Below are 24,984 nucleotides of genomic sequence, written 5' to 3'. Positions count from 1 at the left end.
GCACTGTTCTCGCTCCTCGTAAACTTAGCTAGATAGGTGAAAGAACAGTAATAAGTAAAAAAGTCAGTCCATAATGCAATAAACAAGTGAATCCAGTCAATTGCAGTAGCTAGACATTGATACAATGCAGATGTAGTAGCTCAGCATGCTCAATCGCCGTTCAACGGCTGCTCGTCGACGATGCCCTCACAATGCTGGACCCAGCTACTTCGCATTTGCCTTCGATTTTGCACCACGCGTCTGCCAACTTGGATGAGCGAGCGCCGCAGGTATTCCGGCACCTGAATCAGCATCAACTTGAACAACCGAAACCTGTTTTGGGCGTCGACCACGGGGAGCTTTAGTGGGTGGCGCAGGCACATCAGCAACAGCCTCAGAGGTTGAGGGAACTGGCGTGGGGACTCAACGACGTCCACGGGGTGGATTGATTGATTGGGAGATGGGCGCGACAGGAGCAGGGGTGTGCACTTCCACGTTTGGATGCAAATCCGGCGCCCGTTCCACATCTGAGTGGGCGTTCACGCACTCTACATCGGTTGGAAGGGTCTGGGGGAGTGGGAATGAGCTAGAATTTTTTGAAGTGGGAGCTGAAGAAGTGTCGGCTCCCATACGCAGTCCACGGAACATGGAATCGAGACCTGGGTTTTCATCAGCGTCAACCTGGACACGTGGTGCTTCTTCTTCTTCGTCCTGTGAGTCGGGAGCGAGGAGGAATTGTGGAAAAACTTGCATGTTCCAGTATTGCAGGAGCTTTCGAACGGTTGGCGCATCCTGATTTTCGATTAAAAGCTTTTTGTAAGCTTCTGCCTCGCTTGCGTAGTTGATTCCTGTAAGTTTTCCGACGCCATGCTTGTTCAGCTCAGGATCACCTCCGAGAAGAAAACAAATCTAATAATTTTGTTAGCCAGAGGACTTATATGCCTAATGAAGAGCTGTGAAGCGTACGACAACTGCGGTGTTGCTAATAAATCCAAAGGTAACACCATCTACACGGCCGTGAAAGGGACTGTTTTTGTTGAATGCAGCTCTCTCCAATGTGTATGATCGTGGGCCATAGGCGATGAGACGTGCCATCTAGTATTGTAAGTAGTACGACGAGTGTTTAGAAGTCCATTAATGAAAATACTTGAGAAATACTTATGGAGATCAAGTAATCACTTCTGAACATGCCCTCTTTGTCGTGAATATTGCCATTAGTATAGAGAACTGGTGCATTTGAGGGGTAGCGTGCTGTAGGTGTTTTCCCGCGGGGGTTGAAGCCAAGAAGTGTCGCAAGTTCAGGATTAGCTTCCATGCGCTTCTCGTCACACTTGGGATTGTAGTCGAAGAGGCTTTGGTCAAGGCCAAAAATTGCCCCTGCGCTCCCACGCGTGCGCAGAAGTGTGTTCGAGCGGCCTGATGAGACGCTCGCTCGGAACTAATTGAGCACATTGTGAGTTTTTATGATCTATGCGAGAGGGAGAGATCACATACAATACTTCGGAAATTCTCATGCTTCACCATGTAGTCATGGTATTGAGGAGGAACGCACATGTAGAGCTCTGCAGTTTGGCCGGCTAATCTTGTTGTTGAATCGAGGTACCGGTCCTCGCTATCCCATGTGAAGTCAGGGCAAGAAATATCGAATGGGGAAGGTGTGCTCTGCTGAATCCAGAACGAGTAAAAATGAGCAAAAACTTTCCCTAGTTTACCGATTTCTTCGTCGTGTGCAGCAAGTTCTTGCGACGGAGCTTTGGAGCCTTTGTTTTGACAACGGAAAGTGGCAAGTTCTTGTTTTAGCTGTTGGTTCTCAGCCTTCACAGCATTGAGCTGGCTATGCGCATCGTGCAGTGCCTGGCCGAAGAATGAAAAATTAATAAAATCGGAGATCAAGGTGATGGCCATAAGTCAGTCAGTCATACTTACCTTAAGAAGCACGGCAGTGTCCAATCCAGCGTGAAGCTCTGACCCGACGCTGCCATGACTGGCTGTTGAGTTGTCAGATCTGGATGTGGAGATGGAGTCAAGGCCAATCATCGATGGTGTGAGCGACGTCATCAGAATAAACTAAGGGGAGCTTTCACGAATCACAAGTGAATCAAGAGTGAAAAGAGAGTGGGGATGTGTTTGCTGCGAGAAACTGCCTTGTTTAAATGAGAAGTGCATATGGTACTGTTTCCTAAATGCATGCAACGGTGAATCGGATTTCGCTCCGGAATTTTGACAACATGCAGTATGCAAGGTCTACAATTTAGGTGTAGATAATTTGATCTGTTGTTGCATTATTGCGTGTCAGCTCGAGTAATGGAAAAATGAAAGAACAAGGTCGGGCCGGTGACTAAAATTAAATTTCGGTAACTTAACTGATGATAATACATTTTGAAAAGCATGGGCCGGAGAAACTTTGCCTTGAGGCCAATTAATTACCTCATCGACATGCATCAGATTAAATAACTCTAAACTTTTGAATGGGTGCCGATCTCAGTAGCACTTGTCTTGAGTAAACTTTGATGTGAGAATGAGTGAAGCAAGAAAGGCATGATGAGGGCAGAGAAGGGGGGGGACGGAAGTGGCGGCAGAGGCATAACCAGTGCAGTTGGCAACTTTGGCTTTTGGATTCCTTGTCCATCATTGGACTTTACGGATGTCAGACTGGATTGCAGTATTGTTTCTGGGCAGCTAAAAAAATCTATTATGCAAATGGTATCCATGGTGTCGTTTGACATGATGCTTGCAATGGTGGCTTTTCGGCTTTGGTAGCAGGGACAATTTGGCTGGTGGGCATCAATTGTGCCAAAGGAATGGACAAGCAGCAATGTTCTTGATCTATGTAACCATTTCTTTGTTAATACTTTTACAGATCATCATTTGTATCAGATACTACACTAATCTATACCTCCTTTTTTATATAATTCTTATTTCTATATTCTATTTATATCAGAGTGCCTCAGGTTTTCATTTCCATCTGAAGTCAACAGTGAGTGCCACCAGTGTGGGGAACATGGAATAATGGAACATTGACAGAAAAGCATCTCAATCTTTAAAATTTCTCTCACAATACTCTAATTAACAATTTCTATGGTAGCCCTTGGCCTTTCAGAATTGCTTCAGACAATTTTTGGAAGGATAAGAATAAATGCAAGAGCTTAATTTCTGTTTGAAGCATCATCACCCTTATGAACACTAAACCTATTGAAGTTACTTCAGATTCAGTATTGAAGCCTGCCCTTAAATATCTGCCACAGAACATCAAAATAGCATTATATACAACATTGTGCTATGCATTTTGCTTAGAACACAGAGCCTCTATCCTATACGCCGTATTTGTGCCAACCATTCATTTGTTTGGCTGTGTTACCTCCCAAGCTGGCCTGCACTGGTTTTGTTAGAGTTATTAGAAGATATGCCTGTTCTTATTTCACAATGAATTTAAAATATATAGGAAGCCTTTCTTTATTTCTACATATTTAAATTGTTTTCAGAGCAACAGACTATTATTGTAGTGTTCATTTGTGTGAATATGGTTCCCCAATGTATTGTCTGCTTAGTCATTCCCACATGGCATCTTCGAACAATGTAGCACTTCATCTGAGTGATCAGCAATTGCATGAGACCCAGGGGGACTTGATGTGTGTGATCCTTGCTGAACGAAGGGTTCTGGTTAGGGTCCACCCTGAAGTTTTTCTTGACAAAGCACAGCTGCATCGCCTGGACATCCCTACCTAACCTTCAACACAATCCAAAGGCTACCTTCATCAATGTTCACTTGAACTGGAAGCTGTTGAGACTAAGTATATTAAGCTTTTAAAGTTTTCTTTATGTGTGGCACTCATCTTCCTCAGCCTCACATACAAAGACACACCAAGACACTGAAAACCAACCTTGAGCAACAGAACAATTCATTGCAATGTTCAGTGACCTAAATCTACTCTGCGTGCAAGGGGTAATGACTTCATCCTCAACCACATATCCGAATCCATGTCCATCACCAGATACTCATCTGAATATTGTGATCCATAATCTGTTGCAAGAAGACCTCCACGAATGATTGATTCAACGGAGATAAAAACTGAGAGTGAGCGATGTCGGGCCTTGACTCGATTGAAGCAAAGGTCATTATCCCGTCCACGATTCTCCAAATCAGGTGGAAGATCCATGGGTAGGATAAGTGCCATGTGATACTCCTTGTCAAGAACTTGAAGTCCAAAAATGTAGAGTAAGCGTGCAAAGATATACTTCTCCTCATCAATCTTGACAATGATGCAATCATATCGTGGCTTGCCATGGAATTTTGGGTTGGCACGAAGAAGGTCGGTGGCTACACACCAGTCATCTTTTGATTCATAGTTAACTCTTAGCAATTGAAAGGGATTGATCTATTGAATTCAGATACCATCATAAGTGGACAAGAGTAGTCTTCAAAGGTCAAAATTTACCTGATCACTTGGTCCAAACCTTACTGATCTTCCAAGATATCTTGTAAAAAAGCGTCCAATCTTCTTGCGAAAATCTTTGAATGCAGAGTCTGAACTGTGTTCATCCTCAAGGTCTGAAAATGCAACTGGTGCACATTGAGAACCCAAGGATACATGGGCCGTTCCAATGATGTTTCGTGTCACCTGGATTTGGCTATCTTCAGCAGATGCTTCTGCCTGGGATAAATCAAGGTAGTCAATGTCATCGCGGATGACAGTTGCAACTAAATCGGCATGATCAAATTTGAGTATCTTATTTATGTCAATTTAAAACAGGACTTTGAATAGTTAGAGAATTTAGCAAATACCTGTGGTGCAACATTCTTGAAATTTGTTCGGAACTTGTAGCTGTTTTTGAATGCACCATGACATTTTTCATTGGGCTTTGTATTATAGTTTCGTGTCACCCCTTTTCGCTGGATATCGTCAAACATATGCTTATGTGTATGTGCTTTTGGAAATGACCACGATTTAGCTGGGTTAAATGGCATATATTCCTATATATATAAAGGTAAATTGTTAAAGGCAATGTAAACCAATTATTGTACATACATGAAGTGCTTTCTCAAAAACCAACAGTTCCTCTCGACCTTTTTGAATAGTTGTCTCTGTATGAACCTTGAGAGATGCATACATATCAAGTTCAACATAGCTTCGCAGAAGCTTGAGTAGCTGATATCCTCGAGGAGATGCTTCCTTTGTAAAAATATTGTGGAGTGCAAAGATAAGAACCTAACCCAGGTCATGAAACTTGAATTTTGAGAGGAAATTCAAAAAGCTGACTTACTTTCGACATGTCCTCATACTTGCTTCCATCAGCAAATTCACCTGTCTTTATAATGGAGGTAAAGTGGTTTAAACCACTCCAAGTAGGGAGAGCATCAACCCTGTAAATAAAGATAAATATATTCTATCTCAACAAAGAGATCAAATCCATACTGGGTATCAATCAACTTCGAGACACCCTTTCCAAGTTCCTCAGCTACACTTTTAACCTCTTCCCAGATATGATCTGAGAATAAACCTCCATGATATGCATGAAGGCGATCCCAAGAAATTGCTCGGTGAATATCAGTGCGAGGAAATTTCCAAAAAACATTCTTTGGAAGTAAGTCATCAGTGAAATATATGAATCAACCCATTTGAATGTTACCTCAACATCCCGAAGACCAACATTCTTCAAGGTTTCTTCTGTCTCAGAGGCATTAAGTCCTATTGTGGACTTGTAAATCTTTTCCATGTCAGAGGAAAAACAAAGGGGAAAGTCTGATGAAAGGTTGGCAAGCTGATCCCCAGGAATGAGGCAGACTGGGCAGGGAAATTTGCTGTTGACCCCACGAATGAGGGCAATAACACATCTGCACAGAAAATTGTGAAGTTCAATGTAAATTGCAGATGTCAATACTTACTGCTCCTCATAGTCTGCAGATGCAATAAGCACAATGGGAAACATCCACCGTTCAATATCAGCAGTTGTTAGGTGGTAGCCAGTTTCTGCATATTGCTCAACAGACTTCAAGATTTCATAGAATGCCTTATGCCAGACAACTCTTTTGAAATTCACATATTTCTTTTTTCCAGTTTCACCTGAGTCTTCTTGCAACTGCATGGCTCTATGGGTAAGCTGCATGCAATTATAATTGATGAGAAATCTTCTTACAACTGGAAACCATCCAACACAAACTCTTTTCCCCCTCTTTTCCCCATTTCGAATCGATGTTGGAAGATGGGCACAAACAGCAATGGCAGGGTAGCCCTTTGCAGTGCCAAAGGATGATAGCCTGTTTTTATCTGCATACACCATGAAAAAAAAAGGAACTGCTCCTGGTGGAAGCGATGCCTAGTTGATCATTAGATATCATGATAATGAGCAGATGGGACTTCACAACTTACTTGAATTTCCCACCATGCATCAGCTGTCCAGGGCTCATCAATGAATCGTTCATAAGTCTCCCCATTAAATCTGTAATGATGTTCAGCATCCCAATGAAATTCCCTGGCAAGGTGGGGGTCGAGAAGAAGTTCCTCAGCCCAACTCCACAATGGACGCGTCCAAACGTCAAAGGGTTTATCTTCATCATTATACTCTACTGTGATTGTTGTTTTCTCAAACTAATATAGTCAGATCACTTTTCCACCTGCAGGTGAACAAAATTCTGCTTACCTTAGTTGCCCGATTTGCAGCATTCTCCCAAATTTTTGACAAGTCAGGTTCATTTTTCAAGGTAAAAGACTTGGGGTCTAGAATACATCGATGGATGAGGGAGATGAGTTCATTCGTTTGATTCTTATTCATGTGGGTATCAAGAATCAATTCTGCCAGTTCAAAATCGAGACGAGAACAGAAAGGTTTCCATGGCTCGGGATCAACTGGAATGTCAACACTATCGAGATCCTGGAAATTGCTTTTGTACTCATCAAAGCTAAAGAATTGAGGTTGGCGTCCGCTTCTTGGATGGTACTCCACTTTGATGTCATTGAGCTGTGGTGCCTGCTCAAATGGACTAGAGGACCCTTCGTCAGTATGGACTTCACCATGGGGCTCGGTGTTGTTGTTATCGGTGTTGTTGATCGTTTCATTTTCATTGAATATTGCTATGTTTGCATCATAGGCTGGGTAACATAATCAGATGTGTGCTATCAAGTAATACTTACTATTTTCCACATTTCCTGCTTGCAATTGAGTATGTGTATACCCTAGATTGAACTGATCAGCTTGGAAAATCAAGAAAAAAGTGGAAGGGAGGAATGAATGCTACCAAGAGGAGTGTAGGCAGAGCTTGGCCCAATCACAGGGATAAAAGGGTCTGGACCAAGGCTATTAGCCAGTAATATGCCATCAAGCACTGTACAGCTTACCCAATAACCCCTCTTGTTGTACCTGTTCCTCAAATGCCCTGGATCTTGCATCTGAAGCAACTGCCTCAGGACGAGATTTGCATGATTTTTGGTGCTGTGTTATGCCCTTTGACTTGAAAGGAAGCCCGCAAAAAGTGCATAGAGGGTCTAAAACAGAAGGCTTTAGTGTTCCTTTTGGACCTTTCCCTTTGGGAGGCATTGGGAATGAGGAGGGACGACAGACGCGCGTTCAGCGCGGCGCGCGCACTTTGATTACAGGACAAACATTGATCTTATAATGCAACGTGACCATTATAACGTGACTACAATAGCTCCCGGTAGCCTTGTAATTTATTATTATTGTAAGGCATCACGGATTTTTCCGACACAGCAGTCCTGAATGCCGTCAGAACTCTTCCCCTCCTTGAATTCTTAGAGTTGATTATTGGAGGTTCTTATGCGCCAGACCTCCAGCTACAATCTCTACGTAATTTGCAGAGCATCAAAATATATGCGCCCACCAACGACTACTTTATGAATATTATCGAACCCCTTTCGCTCTTGATTGCGAACTCGCCAAACCTTCATACCCTTCATTTGAGACCTGGGTACGGTCTACCAGCATCCCTTCATCCTTTTTTCAAGAATTGCCCTCCAAATTTCGTCTTACCACTAAAGGATTTGGGTTTGCAGGAATTTGGCAGGAATTCTCACTCAAGCTCGACAGCGTAACACTTCCCCATTTCCACCGCCCAACGTCCCTGACGCTACTCAATTACACGACATCGGAATCTGGTACGGCGGAAAGCTCGCATCCGGAGGAGATATGGGCGATATTGAAGACGACCGATGTCCGTCTGAACGGCATTGATGTGACCCATATCTCTACCATTTCTCGATTGCATCTCATCGTACTCGGGATTGAAGAAACTGCGTCTGGCATCTATAGACCGCGAGACTCAATGTGATCTTGCCGCCAACCGATTTTATAACCTTTGTTTAGTAGGCAAGCATACGAACTCTCTTGAAAAACTCGTCGTTGAGGCTGAGTATGAAGGAGGGTGGTGCCTCGGGGATCAAGCTCTCGCAGTGATCTCGCTATGCAAGAAGTTGAAGATCCTCGAGGGTTGCCTCGTTTCGCAAGCCCTCCATAACGCTGTGGTGAGTTGGTGTGTTCTTCCCGATGGTGAGGCTGGGCTCACGAATGGTGTAGAAGTCGTTGATTGATGTTACCACCCAACTCCCTCGCATAGAGAAACTGATCGTTCATCCTGCGGACTTGGAGGACGACCGTTGGATAATCTGTAGTTACCCAAGTGGCTCAGGGAGGGGCCATTTTGAGACTGTGACGACGCGGCTCTCAAAATGCATTAGAGAGTACGAAGTAACTGAGTCTTCCGAACCCGTTCCCTTGATCCTCGTAGGCTCAAGGAAGTTTATGATGACGCCGAGTGAAGGTGCTGGAAGTGCTGATGGTATCAGTGCGACTCTAGTGAGCCTGACGACAGTGATGAGTCTGACGGCAGTGATGAGCCTGACGACAGCGATTACTGAACGGTAATTGGGGAGAAAGAGCTACAGTTCAGCAGTAGATACTGTACGTTACCAAATGTCAGAATAAATGAACTCGAACATGTTTCCATCTCAGTAAGCACCCTCCGACGACGAAGCATACCAGCCTCGAGCTCCGTCACAGGTAAACGAGAAGTGTCTGAGAGCGTTGATCATTACTACGCTTACGAAAATCGATTGACTGAAGGGGGGGTCATAAAGTATCTACATTATAATGTAAGAGAGCTGCAGATAGCAAGCAGATAGGACACTTGACTCCTCTCCGAGGTGACTGTGTTCCTTCTTGGTTCCATCGCAGCTCCAACTATTCTGGCGTCCAACTCATCGTTGGGGAAGTCTCCTCGCCGTCCCTGCTTCAAGGGGAGATTATATTTACAGCGGTAATCACCATATCCCGCGCAGGCTGGTATAAACGAAGTGGCTGCGAAGTTCAAGTTATCCAATCCAACCTTCCCGTTCTAATATCGACGCAGAATCCAGTTCGACTTCATCCGTAGTGGTAAAAGACGTGATGGGCTGCACAGACGTGAAGATCTCCAAATTGTTTCCATATGCAGAACGGGAACGAGACCCATGATTATTGGGAGTGAGGGGCGGGGGTGATTCTGCACGACACTTGAGAATCTGGAGCACCACTCGGTTGCAGACGATGGAGTGAAGGACACGCTGAGGACTAGGGGTAGAGTGGTTTGAGCACTTCTCTGGCAATGTGCGGCAAACAAAAAGTGGACGTACAGGGTGAAAATGCCCTTGAGTTCTAGTGGCTGTGAGATGTGTCAGCAGGTGTGGATAAACAATTATGAGTGGCCTTACAAGGCATAGTCGAGGAACGACGATGTTGATAAAAGTAATACCTAGAGTGGGGAGAGAATGATTATTGAGGGCCCACGGGCAATCATTGACGACTAACATAGCATGCAGACGCAAAAGAAAAGGCCTGGGTGATAGCGTCAACATCAAATCAAGAAAATCAAGGGATTGCCTATACCATCCCGATATATTTCTTTAACCCAAGAAGAACGACTTTGTCTCACTGTAGCAATAAACATTGAGCGATTGAAAGTGAGAGCGGGTGCCCGAGGCTTACCGTGACTCAAGGCTTTTATCGCCGTTAAAATGACAATTACTGACACAGCGATTGAGTGAGCCGTTCAAAAGAAAGTCAGCCACTTACATAGCTCTATCAAAAAGATAGTTATATATAGCGCGGAGATTTTATCAGAGGCCCCCCGAACCGGACATCCACGAGCCGGAAAATCCAAGGGCGAATCTTGGCAGTGAGTAATTGGAAAATAAACTTCATGCCGTATTAATTATGTTCCACTCACATTCAATCGATGCCACCAAAACCGTAACAATGCTAATGGCGATGATCCAAGAACACTAGGTTCATGGTTATTATCTCGAGTGCAATTAATGAAGGTGATCGCAGACTCACGATCGCGACAAAGCCCAAGGCATATCCAATGAAACGATTCGTCCCCCAAAAGGCAATCGTGCGGAGTATAATAATGGCTGTTAACAATAAATTGAATGGACCCCGTCCTCTTGATATATAAATCACACCAACTTTGCGAGATTATGGACCCTATATTGAAAAGACCTGGATAGATGACACCTAATCAGCAAGCGCAGGTTTTGCTCATTCAGAGAAGACTGAGACGAACATATTGCGAGCGAGCCTTCTATTAAACAGGCCTTCAATATAATTCGGTAAAAAGGGACAACGTGAAGGGGTTTCAAAGCCAAACCTGTCGACTATTCACAGATACTTGCACTGTTGAAAAAAAAAACCACCACAAGTTAATATTTTCGGGAATGGAGTGGGCCGCTGATTCACGTACGCTGCAGTAATATCACTTGGTCGACAAAAGGCAGGTATCGATTGAGGTAAAATAGAGGTAGGGCTGGAGCCCAAGGACACGACCACACATAATCAACCTAAGGGAAAGGGACCATACGTAGATCCGGATATAACAACACTGAAGACTCATGTCGAATGGGTAGCACGCACCTCTTGTTTGAACGTGCATAAATAGTCGTACGCCTATAAATGCACATGTAAGTTGGTAATAACTCAATGAAAGGGTAAAAGTACAAGGACAGTCAAACTCGCTGACATTACCCAGCCCTCAACCTCCATAAGTGCAACTATACAGTCAAGGAAACAGTAGAAGTAAGAGAGGTAAACGCGGCTACCATTTGACGCATTCACTATGGGCGAACGCTTACGCACCAGGTGGGTTGAGTGGTGCCAGTGGGTTGAAGAACAATGTCAAAATCCACAAGTGTATATTGGGCAACGCCTGGGCGCCCAATGAAAATGCGTGATGCGGCGGCTGCAACGTGGTCGATCAATTGAATTCGGAGCCCTGAGTATGGTAACCGAAAAAGGTCAAGACGAGGTACGCTGAGGTAGCTTCGGAAACTCCCTAAAAATCTGCTGATGGACCCACAAGTGTAGTTCCAACTTCCAAGTTAGTTCCCAAGTCAACGATGATGACAACGGAAGCAAACCGGAAGTGGCACACAATATATAATGAATTCCGCTACAACAAAAAAAAATCACGAAATGCTCGAATGAACAAAAGCTAACCAGAACAGACTGTATGACCAAACGCCGCTTGAACGGAACACAATTACAATGTCCATAAGTTACAAGACGAACCACAAAAAATGAAATCCTATACGCTCAATCAACGTTCTTGATGCTACCAGTCGAGTAAGGGCCATATGGACCAGGGTTTCGTTCGCGGTGTCCGCCTTGTTTGCGCTTTCGTCTCCCATTAGCATTGCTGGGCACCGAATCACGCTCCGGACCCAGCAGCTCTCCTCCGTTATCAGCCTTTTCGTCATCCTTCTTCTGCTTCTTGTTGCCCCGCGTGTCCAGTTCGACGTCATTTTCTTCCGACGCGACTTGCTCAGTTTCAATGGGGGCGACAGCGTGGGAGGGCCTCCACAATCCAAATACCTGAGCAGACTTGGCGCCGATGGTAAGCGTAACGGCAGTTCCGTAACGTAACCACCTGATAGCTGGAAAAAGTGGTGGACACACGAGCGCAGCTAAATCCTTATAGGTAAAATGCGCATATAAATAGGTCCCGTCACACGAGTTCTGATATAAACTCACATCCAACTGACACAAATCTTTCTGCATAGAAATGAAGAACAAGTGCTTTTCCTTCCTAAGCGAAAAGCGGCTCGTGACGCTTTTCAGAGGATTAAAAAGTCGAAGAAATCAACGACGCGGCGAGACCGCTCACTGGCAAGGCACAGGTTGGAACGGCCAGAGTTTAAAATGGACGCTGAGAACACTCTCGACAATAAGGACGTGATTTGCACGCTCGTAGACTGCATATATTCAGCTTAATGACTCTGAAACATCGTAAATTTACCCACCTATGCTCCTGATCTCTACTTCGACCCGAGAAGCGACGGTGAGCAACCATCTAACCGAAATTAAGCATTCAAAAAACGGGAGAAAAAAAGGAAAGGCACTGGTAAACGCCGAGGATGGTCGACCTCGATGACGGGCCTGGTTCGATGTGGAAGAGAGGGTGATCGAAGCCCGCGTTGTGCATGAAGTACTTTTTAACGGCGGCCTCTTGATCATCTGCGGAAGGCGAGGAGACTATAAGGCGGAGGACGTCGCGGATTTGCAGTTGAGGATTCTCCATGGTGGCCGAGAAAGAGAGGCGTTCTGAACGGAAATGAGACGCGTGACGTCACTAAAGTAGGTAACGTGACATGAAAATACAATTACAATTAGTGTTGCCGCAAAGCAAAGTTCAAAGTGCTTTAAACCTAAAGTTGCTTTAAAGTGATTTCCGCTTTCGGTCGACGGTCCACAGCCTTCTTGTCGTGACGGAGGCTCGCCGCTCCCTCAGCAGATAAGCACAAACTGTGTACTTATAGTAGAACATAATAATATTAAGTGTTGATTAAGTGGATGCAAGTTCTGGCTAAGTAAAACAGGAATCAGCTGGTCAAGGTCATAAATTCTCTCATCCCCTCGAGCATAACAGAGATCTACATAGGTCCCCTTCTGAGGATACCCAATTATCAAGCCTGCTCTCGCACTTGTTTTCACCTTCTTCAGAAAGATCAGGTCATTGGACTACTTTTCGCGAAGACAACCTTTTTGTCCGCTTCACGATGTTAGAACTGGTGAGGGGAGCGGCGCCATTGTTGGGACCTTGCGCGATCGATTCCGCTGAGAGGTTTTGTACAAGCTGATTTACACGCCTCAGCCCCGAGGTTTGCGCTTGCACGTCGCGTGAAGCAGATGAGGGAGAAACGTAAACGCTCGTGCGCGCGACGGACGTTGGTGAGTTCGCGTACATTGTGCATGCTGACAACCGGCCAAGATTTGACAATGCCGGCGTGAGGCGGCGTTGCCAAACAACACAGCCTTGCCTTAAAGTACCTTAAAGCGCCCAATATGGGCATAAAGTCCTTTAAAGGCACTTTAGTGCTTAAAGCACTTTACTTTGCGGCAACACTAATTACAATTCTTCGTTCCTCTCGTCTGGGATAATTATACAGGGCTTCATACGAGTCATTTTGGGGACTTTGAATTGGACTGCAGTGTTTTCAGATGAGCGCCAGTTTTGCCCGAACCGTTAGCTTCCAGTGAGCGCCCCATGTATGCCATGCAATGCCAGTGGTTGTTGAGCCGTTCTAAGTACTTCATCGCGCTATCTGTGTCTCCGGACACCGAGTAGACGCTCGCAACCATCCCCAACAGGAAGACGAACCACGGAGCATCGGCCAGACCTTCTTTTTCGATCTCTTCCATCAGCTTGAGGGAGGCTGCGAGTATGTTCGGGCGTGTATGATCCTTCAACCAAGCGTGGTGGTCAGCTCGTATTGCTTCGATGCGTTTTTCGAGCTCCGAGCGCAACAAATCCGTTTCCTCGGTTGCCCCGACACACCCGGGACATGCGCAGACAATGCCGTAGGGTGCTAGCTCCTCAGCACGCTCGGTCTTGGTTCTGAAAAGGTCGCAGTACGAGGTGAACAGCTCTTCTCCTTGTTTGATGTCGTGAACTGCTCTAAGCTCGAAGGAAAGGGAAGCCATGTCGAAATTGTACGTAGTATTGGGCGAACAGCTGAAGATATCTCAGCTTGAGACTTGTTTGACGGTCATATAATACAAGCATCTTACCTGTGATTGATCCTCGACATCATATTCAGAACAGCAGCGTAAGCCCTGGCGTTGTCGGCCTCGTCACCATCGTACAAGCCTGGTACTTTGTATCCATTGGTGCGAAGGATTCCCAGAATAGGCCCAGTCCCGTCTTCAGTATGACTGTTCGCCAGCGCCATGAATGCTTTCCGATTTTCGTCAGTCATCCTCTTCACTGCGACGTCAAGGAGTTCCTCCCACTCTTTCACATTGACCTGGATAATCTCCGCCTGGGTAAAACCCTCCATGCCAGACCCAACCGTCATTTCGAAACTGCGCTGTGAGATCAGGAGAGGCCTCTCGGCGATGATGAGGTCTCCAGTGCGGAGGGGACGCGCGGCGAACATCCCAAGTCCACCAAACGACGAAGGCCTAACACGATGGTTTACCTTTCCGCCTGCAGTTTTCTGTACGGGGCGCGGAAATCCTGGGGTGCTGAGGATTCGACGCTTGATGTGCCCAGCTAAGACACACTCTGTCCAATTGTCAGGTTCATCATCCAGTGTAGCGTCCCGATTCATCGGTGGGAGAGTAGTGACTATGATCATGTTGTCGCTGTAGTCTACGGTGCCTCCAGAAGTTTCGCGACGGAAAGCTTTCTTGGAAACAACGCCCTCAGTCGGCCGCACTGTTACACTGTTAGGTTGCACAAAGTCAATGACAGAGGCTACGTTACCGGTCTCAGCCTTCCCATAAGGTAACATGATAATAGGTTGCGAAGCTGTTCAGAATGGTGAGGTGAAAACTGGGGAAATGAAGAATCCGACTATGGGTGGCACACCTGGAGTCGATGCGACTGGCGGGAGCGCGATACCCTCCGTCTTCTTCGCCTTTGCGGTTTTCAGAAATCCGCGCTTCATCAAGATGAGATGGAGTGGATAAGCGTAAGGTGATTGATTGCATAGCGTCGCCTTCTTATAGAGGTGAGGTCATGTGCACCGAAGTTTAGAAGCCCCAAGAGTCGCCGGTTTTGCATAGATTACTTGATGACGAGGTCACAAAGGACGACAGTCTCCGCACAAGGATCGAAGTTGGACAAAAACGTTATAGTATGTATTCCTTGGCTATGCGTACGGTGGCATATAAAAAGAGTGTGAATTCTGTGAAATGAAAAATGAAAAATGAACTCAAAAAATTGAAGAAAAAAATATGCCCACCGTTCAAGTTTCAACTACATTTCGATCACCATTCTTGAAACGAACCGTTACGTGTTAAGTCCTGCTTGACTACTGCATGGCTCCCTAAATTTTCCTAAATGTTCAAGATCAAAATCCTGGGCTGTTTTCTAGTCTCAAAGACTCTTTAGGACAAAAAGACTGTTGAGAGTCGAGACGCTCTACGAACGGTGAGCAACCATCTGACCCTGTTTAAGCATTCAAAAAGAACGAGAGAGAAAAAGGAAATGCACTGGTAAACGCCGAGGATGGTCGACCTCGATGACGGGCCTGGTTCGATGTGGAAGAGAGGGTGATTGAAGCCTGCGTTGTGAATGAAGTACTTTTTCACAGCGGCCGCTTGATCATCTGCGGAAGGCGAGGAGACTATAAGGCGGAGGACGTCGCGGATTTCCAGTTGGGGATCTTCCATGATGGCCGAGAAAGAGAGGCGGAAATGAGACGCGTGACGTCACTAAAGTAGGTAACGTGACATGAAAATACAATTACAATTCTTCGTTCCTCTCGTCTGGGATAATTATACAGGGCTTCGCGCGAGACATTTTGAGGACTCTGAATTGCACTGCAGTGTATTCAGATGAGCGGCAGCTTTGTGAGCTTCCAGCGAGCGCCCCGTGGATGCCATGCAATGGTTGTTGAGCCGTTCTAAGTACTTCTTCGCGCTATTTGTGTTTCCGGACACCGAGTAGACGTTCTCAACCATCCCCAACAGGAAGACGAACCACGGAGCATCGGTCAGACCTTCTTTTTCGATCTCAGCTATCAGCTTGAGGGAGGCTGAGAGTACGTTCGGGCGTGTGTGATCCTCTAACCAAGCGTGGTGGTCAGCTCGTATCTTTTCGATGCGTTTTGCGAGCTCCGAGCGGAACAAATCCGTTTCCTTGGTTGCTCCGACACACCCGGGACATGCGCAGATAATGCTGTAGGTTGCTAGGTCCTCAGCACGCTCGCTCTTGGTTCGGAAAATGTCGCAGTAAGAGGTGAACAGCTCTTCTCCTTGTTTGATGTCGCGAACTGCTCTAAGCTCGAAGGAAAGGGAAGCCATGTGAAAATTATACGCAGTATTAGGCGAGCAGCTGAAGATATCTCAGCTTGAGACTTGCTTGACGGTCATTTAATACAAGCATCTCACCTGTGATTGATCCTCGACATCACATTTAGAACAGCGGTGTAAGCCCCGGCGTTGTCGTCCTCGTCACCATCGTATAAGCCTGGCACTTTGTATCCATTGGTGCGAATGATTCCCAGAATACGCCCGCTCCCGTCCTGAGTATGACTGTTCGCCAGTGCCATGAAGGCTTTCCGATTTTCATCAGTCATCCTCTTCACTGCGACGCCAAGGCGTTCCTCCCACTCTTTCACATTGACCTGGATTATCTCCGCCTGGGTAAGACCCTCCATGCCAGACCCGACCGCCATTCCAAAACTGCGCGGTGAGATCAGGAGAGGCCTCTCGGCGATGATGAGGTCTCCAGTATGGACGGGACGCATGGCGAACATCCCAAGTCCACCAACCGGCGAAGGCCTAACACGATGGTTTACCTTTCCGCCTGCAGTTTTCTTTATGGGGCGCGGAAATCCTGGGGTGCTGAAGATTCGACGCTTGATGTGCCCAGCTAAGACACACTCTGCCCAATTGTCAGGTTCATCATCCAGTGTAGCGCCCCGTTTCACGGGTGGGAGACTAGTGAATACGATCGTGTTGTCGCTGTAGTTTACGGTGTCTCCGGAAATTTCGCGACAGAAAGCCTTCTTAGAAACAACGCCCTCAGTGGGCCGCGCTGTTACAATGTTAGGTTGCACAAAGTCAATGACAGAGGCTACGTTACCGGTCTCAACCTTCCCATAAGGTAACATGATAATAGGTTGCGAAGCTGTTCAGAATGGTGAGTTGAAAACCGGCGTAATGAAGAATCCGACTAACAGAAAGAGCCATTTCCCTTGGGTGGCACACCTGGAGTCGATACGACTGGCGGGAGCGCGATGCCCTCCGTCTTCTTCGCCTTTGCGGTTTTCAGAAATCCGCGCTTCATCAAGATGAGATGGAGTGGATAAGCGTAAGGTGATTGATTGCATAGCGTCGCCTTCTTATAGAGGTGAGGTCATGTGCACCGAAGTTTAGAAGCACTACCAAGAGTCGCCGCTTTTGCATAGATTACTTGATGACGAGGTCACAAAGGACGACAGTCTCCGCACGAGGATCGAACGTTCAACTCACACGACAACCCTCTTCCTTGAGACAAACCATACAAAATGCGGGGAAGGAAAGCTATTCTGGTCCTTGACTTCTAAGGGAGACTAAGAGTGGGAGTGCACCTGAAAACAGGTTATCTCTGTAACAACATAGAAGCCAAGAGCTCGCGTACGTTTCAAGCATATCATGCATTGGCAGCAAGTGTGGTACATCCTTCTATCACCTCCTGAGTCACGGATCGTAATCCCACCGTTCAGCAGGGGCGTAATCGGTTACTCTAGTGGGATGACGAGCGATTGACGACGGAAGAATATCCGATTTAGCAAGACCCGTGGTATCCAGGCAATAAAAGCAGAGTCTTGTCCCCAGCGCGCTTATAGCATGCAATGTAGGTAGAGGACAATTCCCGGCAAGATCTCCCATCCGTCTCCTAATCTGATCGTCTGCTTCCCCGCGCGTAGAGATCTGAAATATCGCAGAAGGGTCCTTCAACTCTACAATGAAGACAGGCAAGTTCCTCAAGTATATTTCAAAGCAAACGATGAAATTAGCAGAGTCTCGAGATAATGGTCGAAGAAATTGCGGCACGACCGTGAAGTCAGAGTCGGGGGGGAACAAAGTGTAGAGAAGTTTATTAACAGGCCGTGGTAGTCAGATTCTTTAGGGTTGGGTGGAACCGCTTGGAATTTGTCGAACGATTTTGTCGGGCCACATAGGGTTTCGAACGAAGAGTGCAAAAGCAAAGCCGAAACCCTCAGATAACAATAGCGCCAAACATAAGGCCATATCGACGCGTGACGTCACTAAAGTAGACATGGAAATCCCAATGATAACAATTACAATTCTTAATTATACAGGGTTGCACACGAGACATTTTGAGCACTTTGAATCGGACTTCAGTTCTTTTAGAATAGCGGCAGCTTCGCCCAAACCGTTATCTTCCATTGAGCGCCCCGTAGATGCCCTGCAATAGTCGTCGAGCTTTTCCAAGTACTTGATCGCGTCATCTGCGTGTCCGACCGCCGAGTAGACATTCGCAACTATCGCCAGCAGCGTGAAGAACAGCGGAGCAGCCCTCAGACCTTCTTTTTCCATCTCCTCTATTAGCTGGAGGGAGGCTGCCAGTGGGTTCGGGCGAGAGTGATCCTTCGTCCAAACGAGGTGGTCAGCTTGAATTTTTTGGAAGCGTTTTGTGATCTCCGTGCGGAATAAATCTGTCTCCTTGGTTGCTCCGACACATCCGGTACATGCGCAGACAATCCCGTAGGGTGCTAGCAGCTCAGCACGCTCGCTCTTGGTTTGGAAAATGTTGCAGTATGAGCTGGACAACTCTTCTCCTTCTTCGGTGTCCCGAATCGCTCGAAGATGGAAGGAAAGGGAAGCCATGTCGAAATGATGCGTAGTATTAGGGGAGCAGCTGAAGATATCTCAGCTCAAGCCTTGCTTGACGGTCGTATATCTTACCTGTGGTTGATCCTTGACATGACATTCAGAACAGCAGAATAAGCCCTGTCGTCGTCGTTCTCGTGATCATCGTACAAGCCTTCTACCTTGTATCCATTGGTGCGAATGATTCCTAGAATCGGCCCACTCCCGTCCTCAGTATGACTGTTCGCCAGGGCCATGAATGCTTTCCGGTTTTCATCCGTCATCCTCTTCAACGCGACGCCAAGGCGTTCCTCCCACTCTTGCATACTAACCTGTATCATCTCCGCCTGGGTAAGACCCTTCGAGCGAGTCATTTCTATACCGCGCTTCGAGATCAGAAGAGGCCTCTCGGCGACAATGAGGTCTCCTGTGCGGAGGGGACGCGTGGCGAACACCCCAAGTCCACCAAACGGCGAAGGCCCGACACGATGGTTTACCTTCTCGCCTGCAGTTTTCTCTACGGGCTGCGGAAATCCTGGGGTGCTGAGGATTCGCTGCTTGACGGGCCCAGCCAAGATACATTCGGTCCAATTGTCAGGTTCATCGTCCAGTGTAGCGCCAGATTTCACGCGCGGGAGAGTAGTGATGACCATCGTGTTGTCGCTGTAATTTAAGGTGTCTCCGGGGAATTCGCGACCGAAAAGCTTCTTAGAAACAACGCCCTCCGTCGGCCGCGCTGTTACAATGTTAGGTTGCACAAAGTCAACGAGAGAGGCTACATTACTGGTCTCAACCTTCCCATAAGGTAACTTGATAACAGGTCGTGGAGCTAAGTTCCTAGTGTGAGGTGAAAAACCGGCGCGATGGAGAATCCGACTAACCGAAAAAGCCATCTCCCTTGGGTGCCACACATAAACTGGGTGGAGTCAATGCGACTGGCGGGAGCGCGATACCCTCCGTCTTCTTCGCCTTTGCGGTTTTCAGAAATCCGCGTTTCATGAAGATGAGAGATGGAGTGGATAAGCGTAAGGTGATTGATTACACAGTCTTGATCTTGTGGCCTTCTTATATAGATGCGCCCGCCTCGAGGTCATGTGCGCCGAAGTATAGAAGCTATGGCCACCCAAAAGTACTAGACACAATCGTCGCCACTTTTGCATGGACCTACTTGACGACAAGGCCACACAAAGGATGACGGTTCCAGCACGAGGATCACACATTGGACAAAGACGTTATAGTATGTGTCCCTTGGTTACCATGTGCACGATGGCGTACAAGAGAATACTGTGTGCCAGAGTCTGTGAAATGTGAACTTTAGAGATAAAAGTTGAAGAAAAAATATACCGGCTTTCACCCAAATTTCAACCGTTCTAAGAAAAAGAGAAAATGAACAGTTGGGTCCAGCTTGACAGCTTCATAGCTTCCTAAATTTTTCTAAACGTCCCGAGGTCAAAATCAAGAGCTGTTTCCTCGTAAAAGAAAGTGTGGCTTGAGACTCGATCGCGAACGCTCAGGAAAACAAAGCCGACGCCCTCAGATAACAGCACCACCATACACCGTCCAAACAGATAAGGCGACGCGTCTCCTCTCCTCTCAACTCTCCAGCAACTCTTCACCCATCATGTCCAGCAACAACGACACAACAGGCTCAGGACGCCTCGACGGTGGCCCCGCCGAATCTCTACCCGCATCATGGGCTCGACCCACCGAAAGACCCAGAGTTGGAAGAGTTGGTCAATGGGGAGGATCTGGAGCGCCTTCTTCATCTTCAAGGTATGTGCATATTCCAGCATCCACCTAACAAAAGCTCAATTCCGATCTCGATATTCTCTTGAAGGAGTGGCGGTTCGGGAAACTCACGGTTTGCTACACTGAGCAGCCTGGGGGGGGGTAATAGTGCTGGTGGTGGGCATCATCCACATCCCCACGCGCATGCGCATGATGATGATGATGACGACGACGACGACGATGACGACGATTCGAAGCGAGAAACTTGGTTCGCTGGTGGGGAGAGGAGGTATGTTATTCTCACTATCTGATCACTCAATCTGAATGACTCCCTCTTCCAGCGGAATCAACGTTCAGAATCCGGACTCTGCCAGACCTGGTGGGAGCAGGGTCCCTGGAGGTGATATGGTACGAGAGCTGCTGAGACGTGCACAAGAGTTTGTTTTTCATTTATAGCTTGAACACTTTTCTCATAATTTCACACACATAGAGGCGGGCAAGCACCCGAAGATGCACCAAGGCCAACGGCGTTCTTTGGTGGAGGCCATACCCTCGGCAGTGACGACACCCCAAGCAGCTTCATTCCCGACCCAAATGCTACCTCCACTGATCTTGGTACGTCTTCCAACTTGCCCCGTCTATTAATGAACTCCTTATAATGTGACAACAGACCGGGTAGTCGTCCGGCACTTGACCTTTTGGCGGAACGGCTTTCAAGTCGAAGACGGCGAATTGATGCGGTACGATGATCCAGAACACGCAGCCATCCTTGCAGAGATCAATTCCGGGTACGTTCTACTTACTCCCCTCTAAAACTTCGTCTTCATTTGAATCGTAGCCGTGCTCCACCATCCATCCTGAACGTCCTCGACGGGCAAAACGTCGATGTCCGCGTCGCGAAACGCGTCAACGAAGACTACGTACCTCCCCCCAGTTCCGTCAAAGCGTTCACGGGATCAGGACATCGTCTTGGCGCACCGGTCCCAGGGTTTAGCGGTGCGAGTGGGAGTGGGGCTTCACCACCCGTAAACATGCCTGGCACTTTCCCAAGTTCTGGTGTTGTGCGGACGCCTTCTAGTACAGCGGCACCGGAGCACGAAAGGGCGTCTATCAATACGAGGTTTGAGGTGGATCAGACGCAGCCTACGACGAGTGTGCAGATTCGATTGGCGGATGGAACGAGGTTTGTGGTTTTTTTGTTTTCCCATCGATACACCTGTGCTAACTATCGATCTATCTACAGGATGGTTGCCAGGATGAACTTGACTCATACCATTTTGGACATTCGGAACTTTATCAACGCGTACGTTTCCCATATCTTTTCAGCTCTTTACTTTGCTCAATTAATTGATTCCATCAGCTCTCGTCCCGAAAACCTCGTTCGACCATACGAGATCGCGACGACTTTTCCTAATCGTGTCCTGGACGACACCAGCGCTACGATAAAGGACGCGGGGTTGGTTAATAGTGTTGTTATACAGAAGTGGGTGTGAAGGTATTCGACGACTCTTTTCTTGGACGGACTTTGAAGGTGTACATGAAGATAAAAGCAGAAGTTGACTGATGGTTGTAGATATAATGGAAATTGACCATTTTTTGGGTGCCCTCTAATCTAAGGTCAACAGCGATGTAAGACAAGTGTCTAACAACTTGACGTTATGCCATTTCTACCTAACCTTGCCCCCGAGCTGATCCAGCATATCAGCAACGAGGTAAGTTTTCCCAACCAAAGCACCTTCTCTGCTCACCCGATTCCAGCTGGGGAAGAAGACCTCCTCACTCTCCGACTCGTCTCCAAGCATCTAAACACCATCATAGAACCGCAAGCTCTCCGCTCACTCGCGCTGTACATCTTACGAGATCACCTCGACGCTGGACAATCCCTGCTCACAACGCTATCATCCCAGAGCCACCACAAAGCGACATGGGCCACCAAGAACCTACGCATCGCGGCGCTTTGTCCGATGGCTTATTGTACTAGTGGACCGCCGTGTTGTAGGTGGGTTGAGGAGAGGAGTGTGTGGACTGTTGTGCGTGAGACGGAGGATGATGATCCCGGGAAGGCGAAGGTTGTTGGAGAGGAGATGAAGAGGTTGATTGAGGGTGCTGTTGGTTCGTTGAGGAGGTTGAGGTCTTTTTGGTGTGTTCGTTACCCTCTGCGACGAATGCCAGGTTTATTGAAGGGTTTTTGCAGGTGGTCGATCTGTCCTAACGATCCACAGTTCACCCATTCAGCAGTGATGAACGGTATAAAAACTCTACCCAACTTGGAATCCATTCAAATAGATCTATGCGTCTCCACCACCGCTCTCCAACTCGATTCTCTAAAAAAACTTGACGAAGATCGTCATAACGGGGTACTGCGTCGATTTCCTCAGGACCATTGTCGATCCGTTGACCATAGCCATTTCGAGGTCACCCCGCTTGGCTTCGTTGGAGTTTGGTACTGGGTATATGAACGTAGACCTGTTTGATCTGCCTACGCTTCATCGGCTTTTCAAAAGACGAGCGGTGGAGGATGCGGTGCATTTGAAAGAGTTGGATGTTAAAGGGTGTTGGGTGCGTTTGGACCAAACGACGCTGCCGCATGTGAGGTATCTCACTTCGTTGACGCTTATCCATGTCATGGTGGATACTTCCCGTATTGCGGAAGGTGACCCGATAATGGAGGAAAGCTCGACGCATGATGAGATTTGGGCTGCGCTGAATAAAGCTGGTGGTTGGCTACAGAGTGTATCTGTGGATAATGTTGGGACGGTGTTCCTCCAGTACCTCTCCTCCTACTCGGGATTGAAGAAGATACAGCTCGCTCCTGAGAACTTCCCGCATTGGAGACGGGGGGAGTCTGAGGATGCGGCGGAGAAGTTTTATGAGGGGTGTTTGATCCATCATGTAGAGTCTCTTGAGGAAGTGGACGTTCAGGCTTTATGAAGGGCGGTGGTGTTTGGTTGATGAGAATGTTGATGTTTTGTGTCAGTGTCCGCGATTGAGGGTGTTGACGGGATGTATCGTCGACTCGGATTCGAATTCGAACCTTGTCGTAAGTCCCACTATTTTCACCCCAGATCGATCGAGCTAATGGCAAGACAGAAACTACTTATTGATAGCGTCGTCGCCCGGATGCCGTCATTGGAAGAGTAGGTGTGAGTGATATCAGCACACGTATAGGCCAAGCGCGGGTGTGAGGCAATTGCCATTGGTTCAGGCTGGGTCGCATCGTGCGAGGATGAAGCGGTATGTATGATAAGAGACAAATTGATCGACGCCATCAAATCAAGCTCTTTCCAGCTTTTTCACATTTTCGATATGTCTTCGCCATGATGACCATCGCTTAGCGCCAACTTTTGTCTTTTCTTTTCTCATGTCCACCCCTTTCAACGCCGAGAGCTCCTCTTCAGATTCGTACACACCGCCTCAACCACATCCCTATCAACTAGCAGCGTACAACTCTCCCGTGCAGAGCGACAGCCCCGCTATATCGTACCACTCCCGCCCATTAGAGCCGGACAAACCACCAGAAAGTATCACAGGACACACTTTCACCGTCATCCAACAACAACAACCTCAACGCTCACTCCAAGCACAATCCTACCATCTCCCCAACTTCAAACCCCTCACCCTCTTTCTCATCTTCCTCCCCATCCCACCACTGCTCTCCATTTTATACCTCGTAACAGGGCACGCCATCCTCCGACACCACCACACACCCAATGGCCCCTACTCCGCCCCATTTTCATCCTCCGCCAAAGCAGGTCTAGTAGGCGGAACCATCCTCTCCATTCCCCTCGCTCTCCTGCTCTACCTCCTCCTCTCCCCAACCTCCAAACCAAACGAATTACCAGAGGACTTTTTCGAAGACGACGATGATGAAGGCGGAGTGGGTACTTCAAGATGGGCGTGGTACGCTGGCCTTGGGACTGTTTTTGTTCTCGTTCTGTGCATTGGAGGCGCGGCGGGTCCGTTGGGTGTTACGTGTCTCTCTAAAAACGAGGGCGAGGAGCTGTTGAGTCCTGGGGAGGCGGCTGCGGCGGGCATGGTGGGCGGGCTGGTGTTGGCTTTTGGGAGTGTTACGGTCGCTGCTGTTGGGTTGGTGTGTTGTGCGATTTGGTTGAGGAGGACGAGTACGAGGTCATGACACCCCTTGTGAGTGTTTTGTCTTTTATTCCCCATTTCTGGATTCATGTGTGTAGATTTTAGAACACGCTTGGATAACTTGATGAAAATGGGCTCTTATATATAATGGTAAGTTGCTTTCTTATCTTACTTTTGCCACCTCACTCACCCGGTACAGTGCACCTTATTATAGATCTCCGTTATATTCCCTTTCACGCTCCCTTACGACTTATACCCACGTCGGACACCCCAAGTACTGCTATTGCGCTTGTGTTTAAAATGATATCTAAGCAACGCTATTTAATCCGGTTTTTCTTCTTGATGATGATGTGCTTTTGATCATGATTTGAGTTT

At 47.3% G+C, this 24,984-nt stretch overlaps 13 protein-coding genes across 13 annotated transcripts; 4 read left to right on the top strand and 9 right to left on the bottom strand.

Moving 5' to 3' along the window:
• Positions 1–402: 402 nt before the first annotated feature.
• LACBIDRAFT_334806 (uncharacterized protein) lies at positions 403–1,961 on the bottom strand (the record flags this gene model as incomplete). Its single annotated transcript, XM_001889609.1, has 5 exons — positions 403–888; positions 946–1,074; positions 1,127–1,417; positions 1,474–1,813; positions 1,906–1,961. 5 exons carry the CDS (start codon positions 1,959–1,961, stop codon positions 403–405), a joined length of 1,302 nt encoding a protein of 433 aa, XP_001889644.1.
• Positions 1,962–3,890: 1,929 nt separating this feature from the next.
• LACBIDRAFT_316185 (uncharacterized protein) lies at positions 3,891–7,512 on the bottom strand (the record flags this gene model as incomplete). The annotated part of the gene is made up of 13 exons (XM_001889608.1): positions 3,891–4,355; positions 4,416–4,706; positions 4,763–4,951; positions 5,007–5,186; positions 5,242–5,341; positions 5,394–5,554; positions 5,608–5,812; positions 5,864–6,294; positions 6,348–6,566; positions 6,619–7,049; positions 7,110–7,151; positions 7,211–7,261; positions 7,314–7,512. The coding sequence occupies 13 exons, from the start codon at positions 7,510–7,512 to the stop codon at positions 3,891–3,893; spliced, it is 2,964 nt and encodes a 987-aa protein (XP_001889643.1).
• Positions 7,513–7,590: 78 nt separating this feature from the next.
• LACBIDRAFT_334804 (uncharacterized protein) lies at positions 7,591–8,853 on the top strand (the record flags this gene model as incomplete). The annotated part of the gene is made up of 5 exons (XM_001889642.1): positions 7,591–7,654; positions 7,684–7,900; positions 7,986–8,143; positions 8,242–8,453; positions 8,506–8,853. 5 exons carry the CDS (start codon positions 7,591–7,593, stop codon positions 8,851–8,853), a joined length of 999 nt encoding a protein of 332 aa, XP_001889677.1.
• A 446-nt stretch (positions 8,854–9,299) lies between these two features.
• LACBIDRAFT_316183 (uncharacterized protein) lies at positions 9,300–11,007 on the bottom strand (the record flags this gene model as incomplete). The annotated part of the gene is made up of 12 exons (XM_001889607.1): positions 9,300–9,537; positions 9,600–9,628; positions 9,678–9,718; positions 9,775–9,801; positions 9,847–9,897; positions 9,952–9,990; positions 10,039–10,161; positions 10,303–10,482; positions 10,532–10,615; positions 10,709–10,805; positions 10,879–10,911; positions 10,981–11,007. The coding sequence occupies 12 exons, from the start codon at positions 11,005–11,007 to the stop codon at positions 9,300–9,302; spliced, it is 969 nt and encodes a 322-aa protein (XP_001889642.1).
• A 1,116-nt stretch (positions 11,008–12,123) lies between these two features.
• Positions 12,124–12,541, bottom strand: LACBIDRAFT_316182 (uncharacterized protein; the record flags this gene model as incomplete). The annotated part of the gene is made up of 3 exons (XM_001889606.1): positions 12,124–12,215; positions 12,264–12,313; positions 12,363–12,541. The coding sequence occupies 3 exons, from the start codon at positions 12,539–12,541 to the stop codon at positions 12,124–12,126; spliced, it is 321 nt and encodes a 106-aa protein (XP_001889641.1).
• A 263-nt stretch (positions 12,542–12,804) lies between these two features.
• On the bottom strand, positions 12,805–13,313 carry LACBIDRAFT_316181 (uncharacterized protein; the record flags this gene model as incomplete). The annotated part of the gene is made up of 1 exon (XM_001889605.1): positions 12,805–13,313. One exon carries the CDS (start codon positions 13,311–13,313, stop codon positions 13,023–13,025), a length of 291 nt encoding a protein of 96 aa, XP_001889640.1. The 3' UTR covers positions 12,805–13,022.
• A 109-nt stretch (positions 13,314–13,422) lies between these two features.
• On the bottom strand, positions 13,423–14,912 carry LACBIDRAFT_334802 (uncharacterized protein; the record flags this gene model as incomplete). Its single annotated transcript, XM_001889604.1, has 3 exons — positions 13,423–13,975; positions 14,032–14,773; positions 14,834–14,912. 3 exons carry the CDS (start codon positions 14,910–14,912, stop codon positions 13,423–13,425), a joined length of 1,374 nt encoding a protein of 457 aa, XP_001889639.1.
• Positions 14,913–15,317: 405 nt separating this feature from the next.
• On the bottom strand, positions 15,318–15,639 carry LACBIDRAFT_316179 (uncharacterized protein; the record flags this gene model as incomplete). The annotated part of the gene is made up of 2 exons (XM_001889603.1): positions 15,318–15,409; positions 15,459–15,639. 2 exons carry the CDS (start codon positions 15,637–15,639, stop codon positions 15,318–15,320), a joined length of 273 nt encoding a protein of 90 aa, XP_001889638.1.
• A 105-nt stretch (positions 15,640–15,744) lies between these two features.
• LACBIDRAFT_316178 (uncharacterized protein) lies at positions 15,745–17,260 on the bottom strand (the record flags this gene model as incomplete). Its single annotated transcript, XM_001889602.1, has 4 exons — positions 15,745–16,303; positions 16,360–17,008; positions 17,057–17,101; positions 17,152–17,260. 4 exons carry the CDS (start codon positions 17,258–17,260, stop codon positions 15,745–15,747), a joined length of 1,362 nt encoding a protein of 453 aa, XP_001889637.1.
• Positions 17,261–18,270: 1,010 nt separating this feature from the next.
• LACBIDRAFT_334800 (uncharacterized protein) lies at positions 18,271–19,788 on the bottom strand (the record flags this gene model as incomplete). Its single annotated transcript, XM_001889601.1, has 3 exons — positions 18,271–18,838; positions 18,886–19,618; positions 19,671–19,788. 3 exons carry the CDS (start codon positions 19,786–19,788, stop codon positions 18,271–18,273), a joined length of 1,419 nt encoding a protein of 472 aa, XP_001889636.1.
• Positions 19,789–21,207: 1,419 nt separating this feature from the next.
• LACBIDRAFT_241285 (uncharacterized protein) lies at positions 21,208–22,010 on the top strand (the record flags this gene model as incomplete). Its single annotated transcript, XM_001889641.1, has 5 exons — positions 21,208–21,305; positions 21,356–21,505; positions 21,569–21,700; positions 21,761–21,820; positions 21,878–22,010. Coding segments are annotated over 5 exons (573 nt in total), but the record flags the coding sequence as incomplete, so codon positions are not given.
• A 165-nt stretch (positions 22,011–22,175) lies between these two features.
• On the top strand, positions 22,176–22,991 carry LACBIDRAFT_316175 (uncharacterized protein; the record flags this gene model as incomplete). Its single annotated transcript, XM_001889640.1, has 1 exon — positions 22,176–22,991. One exon carries the CDS (start codon positions 22,176–22,178, stop codon positions 22,989–22,991), a length of 816 nt encoding a protein of 271 aa, XP_001889675.1.
• An 887-nt stretch (positions 22,992–23,878) lies between these two features.
• LACBIDRAFT_316174 (uncharacterized protein) lies at positions 23,879–24,652 on the top strand (the record flags this gene model as incomplete). Its single annotated transcript, XM_001889639.1, has 1 exon — positions 23,879–24,652. The coding sequence occupies one exon, from the start codon at positions 23,879–23,881 to the stop codon at positions 24,650–24,652; it is 774 nt and encodes a 257-aa protein (XP_001889674.1).
• Between the last annotated feature and the right edge of the window lie 332 nt (positions 24,653–24,984).

Source organism: Laccaria bicolor, genomic scaffold (assembly GCF_000143565.1).
Source record: "Laccaria bicolor S238N-H82 LACBIscaffold_70 genomic scaffold, whole genome shotgun sequence".
NCBI lineage: Eukaryota > Fungi > Basidiomycota > Agaricomycetes > Agaricales > Hydnangiaceae > Laccaria > Laccaria bicolor.
This window is presented reverse-complemented; position numbering and strand designations above follow the sequence as displayed.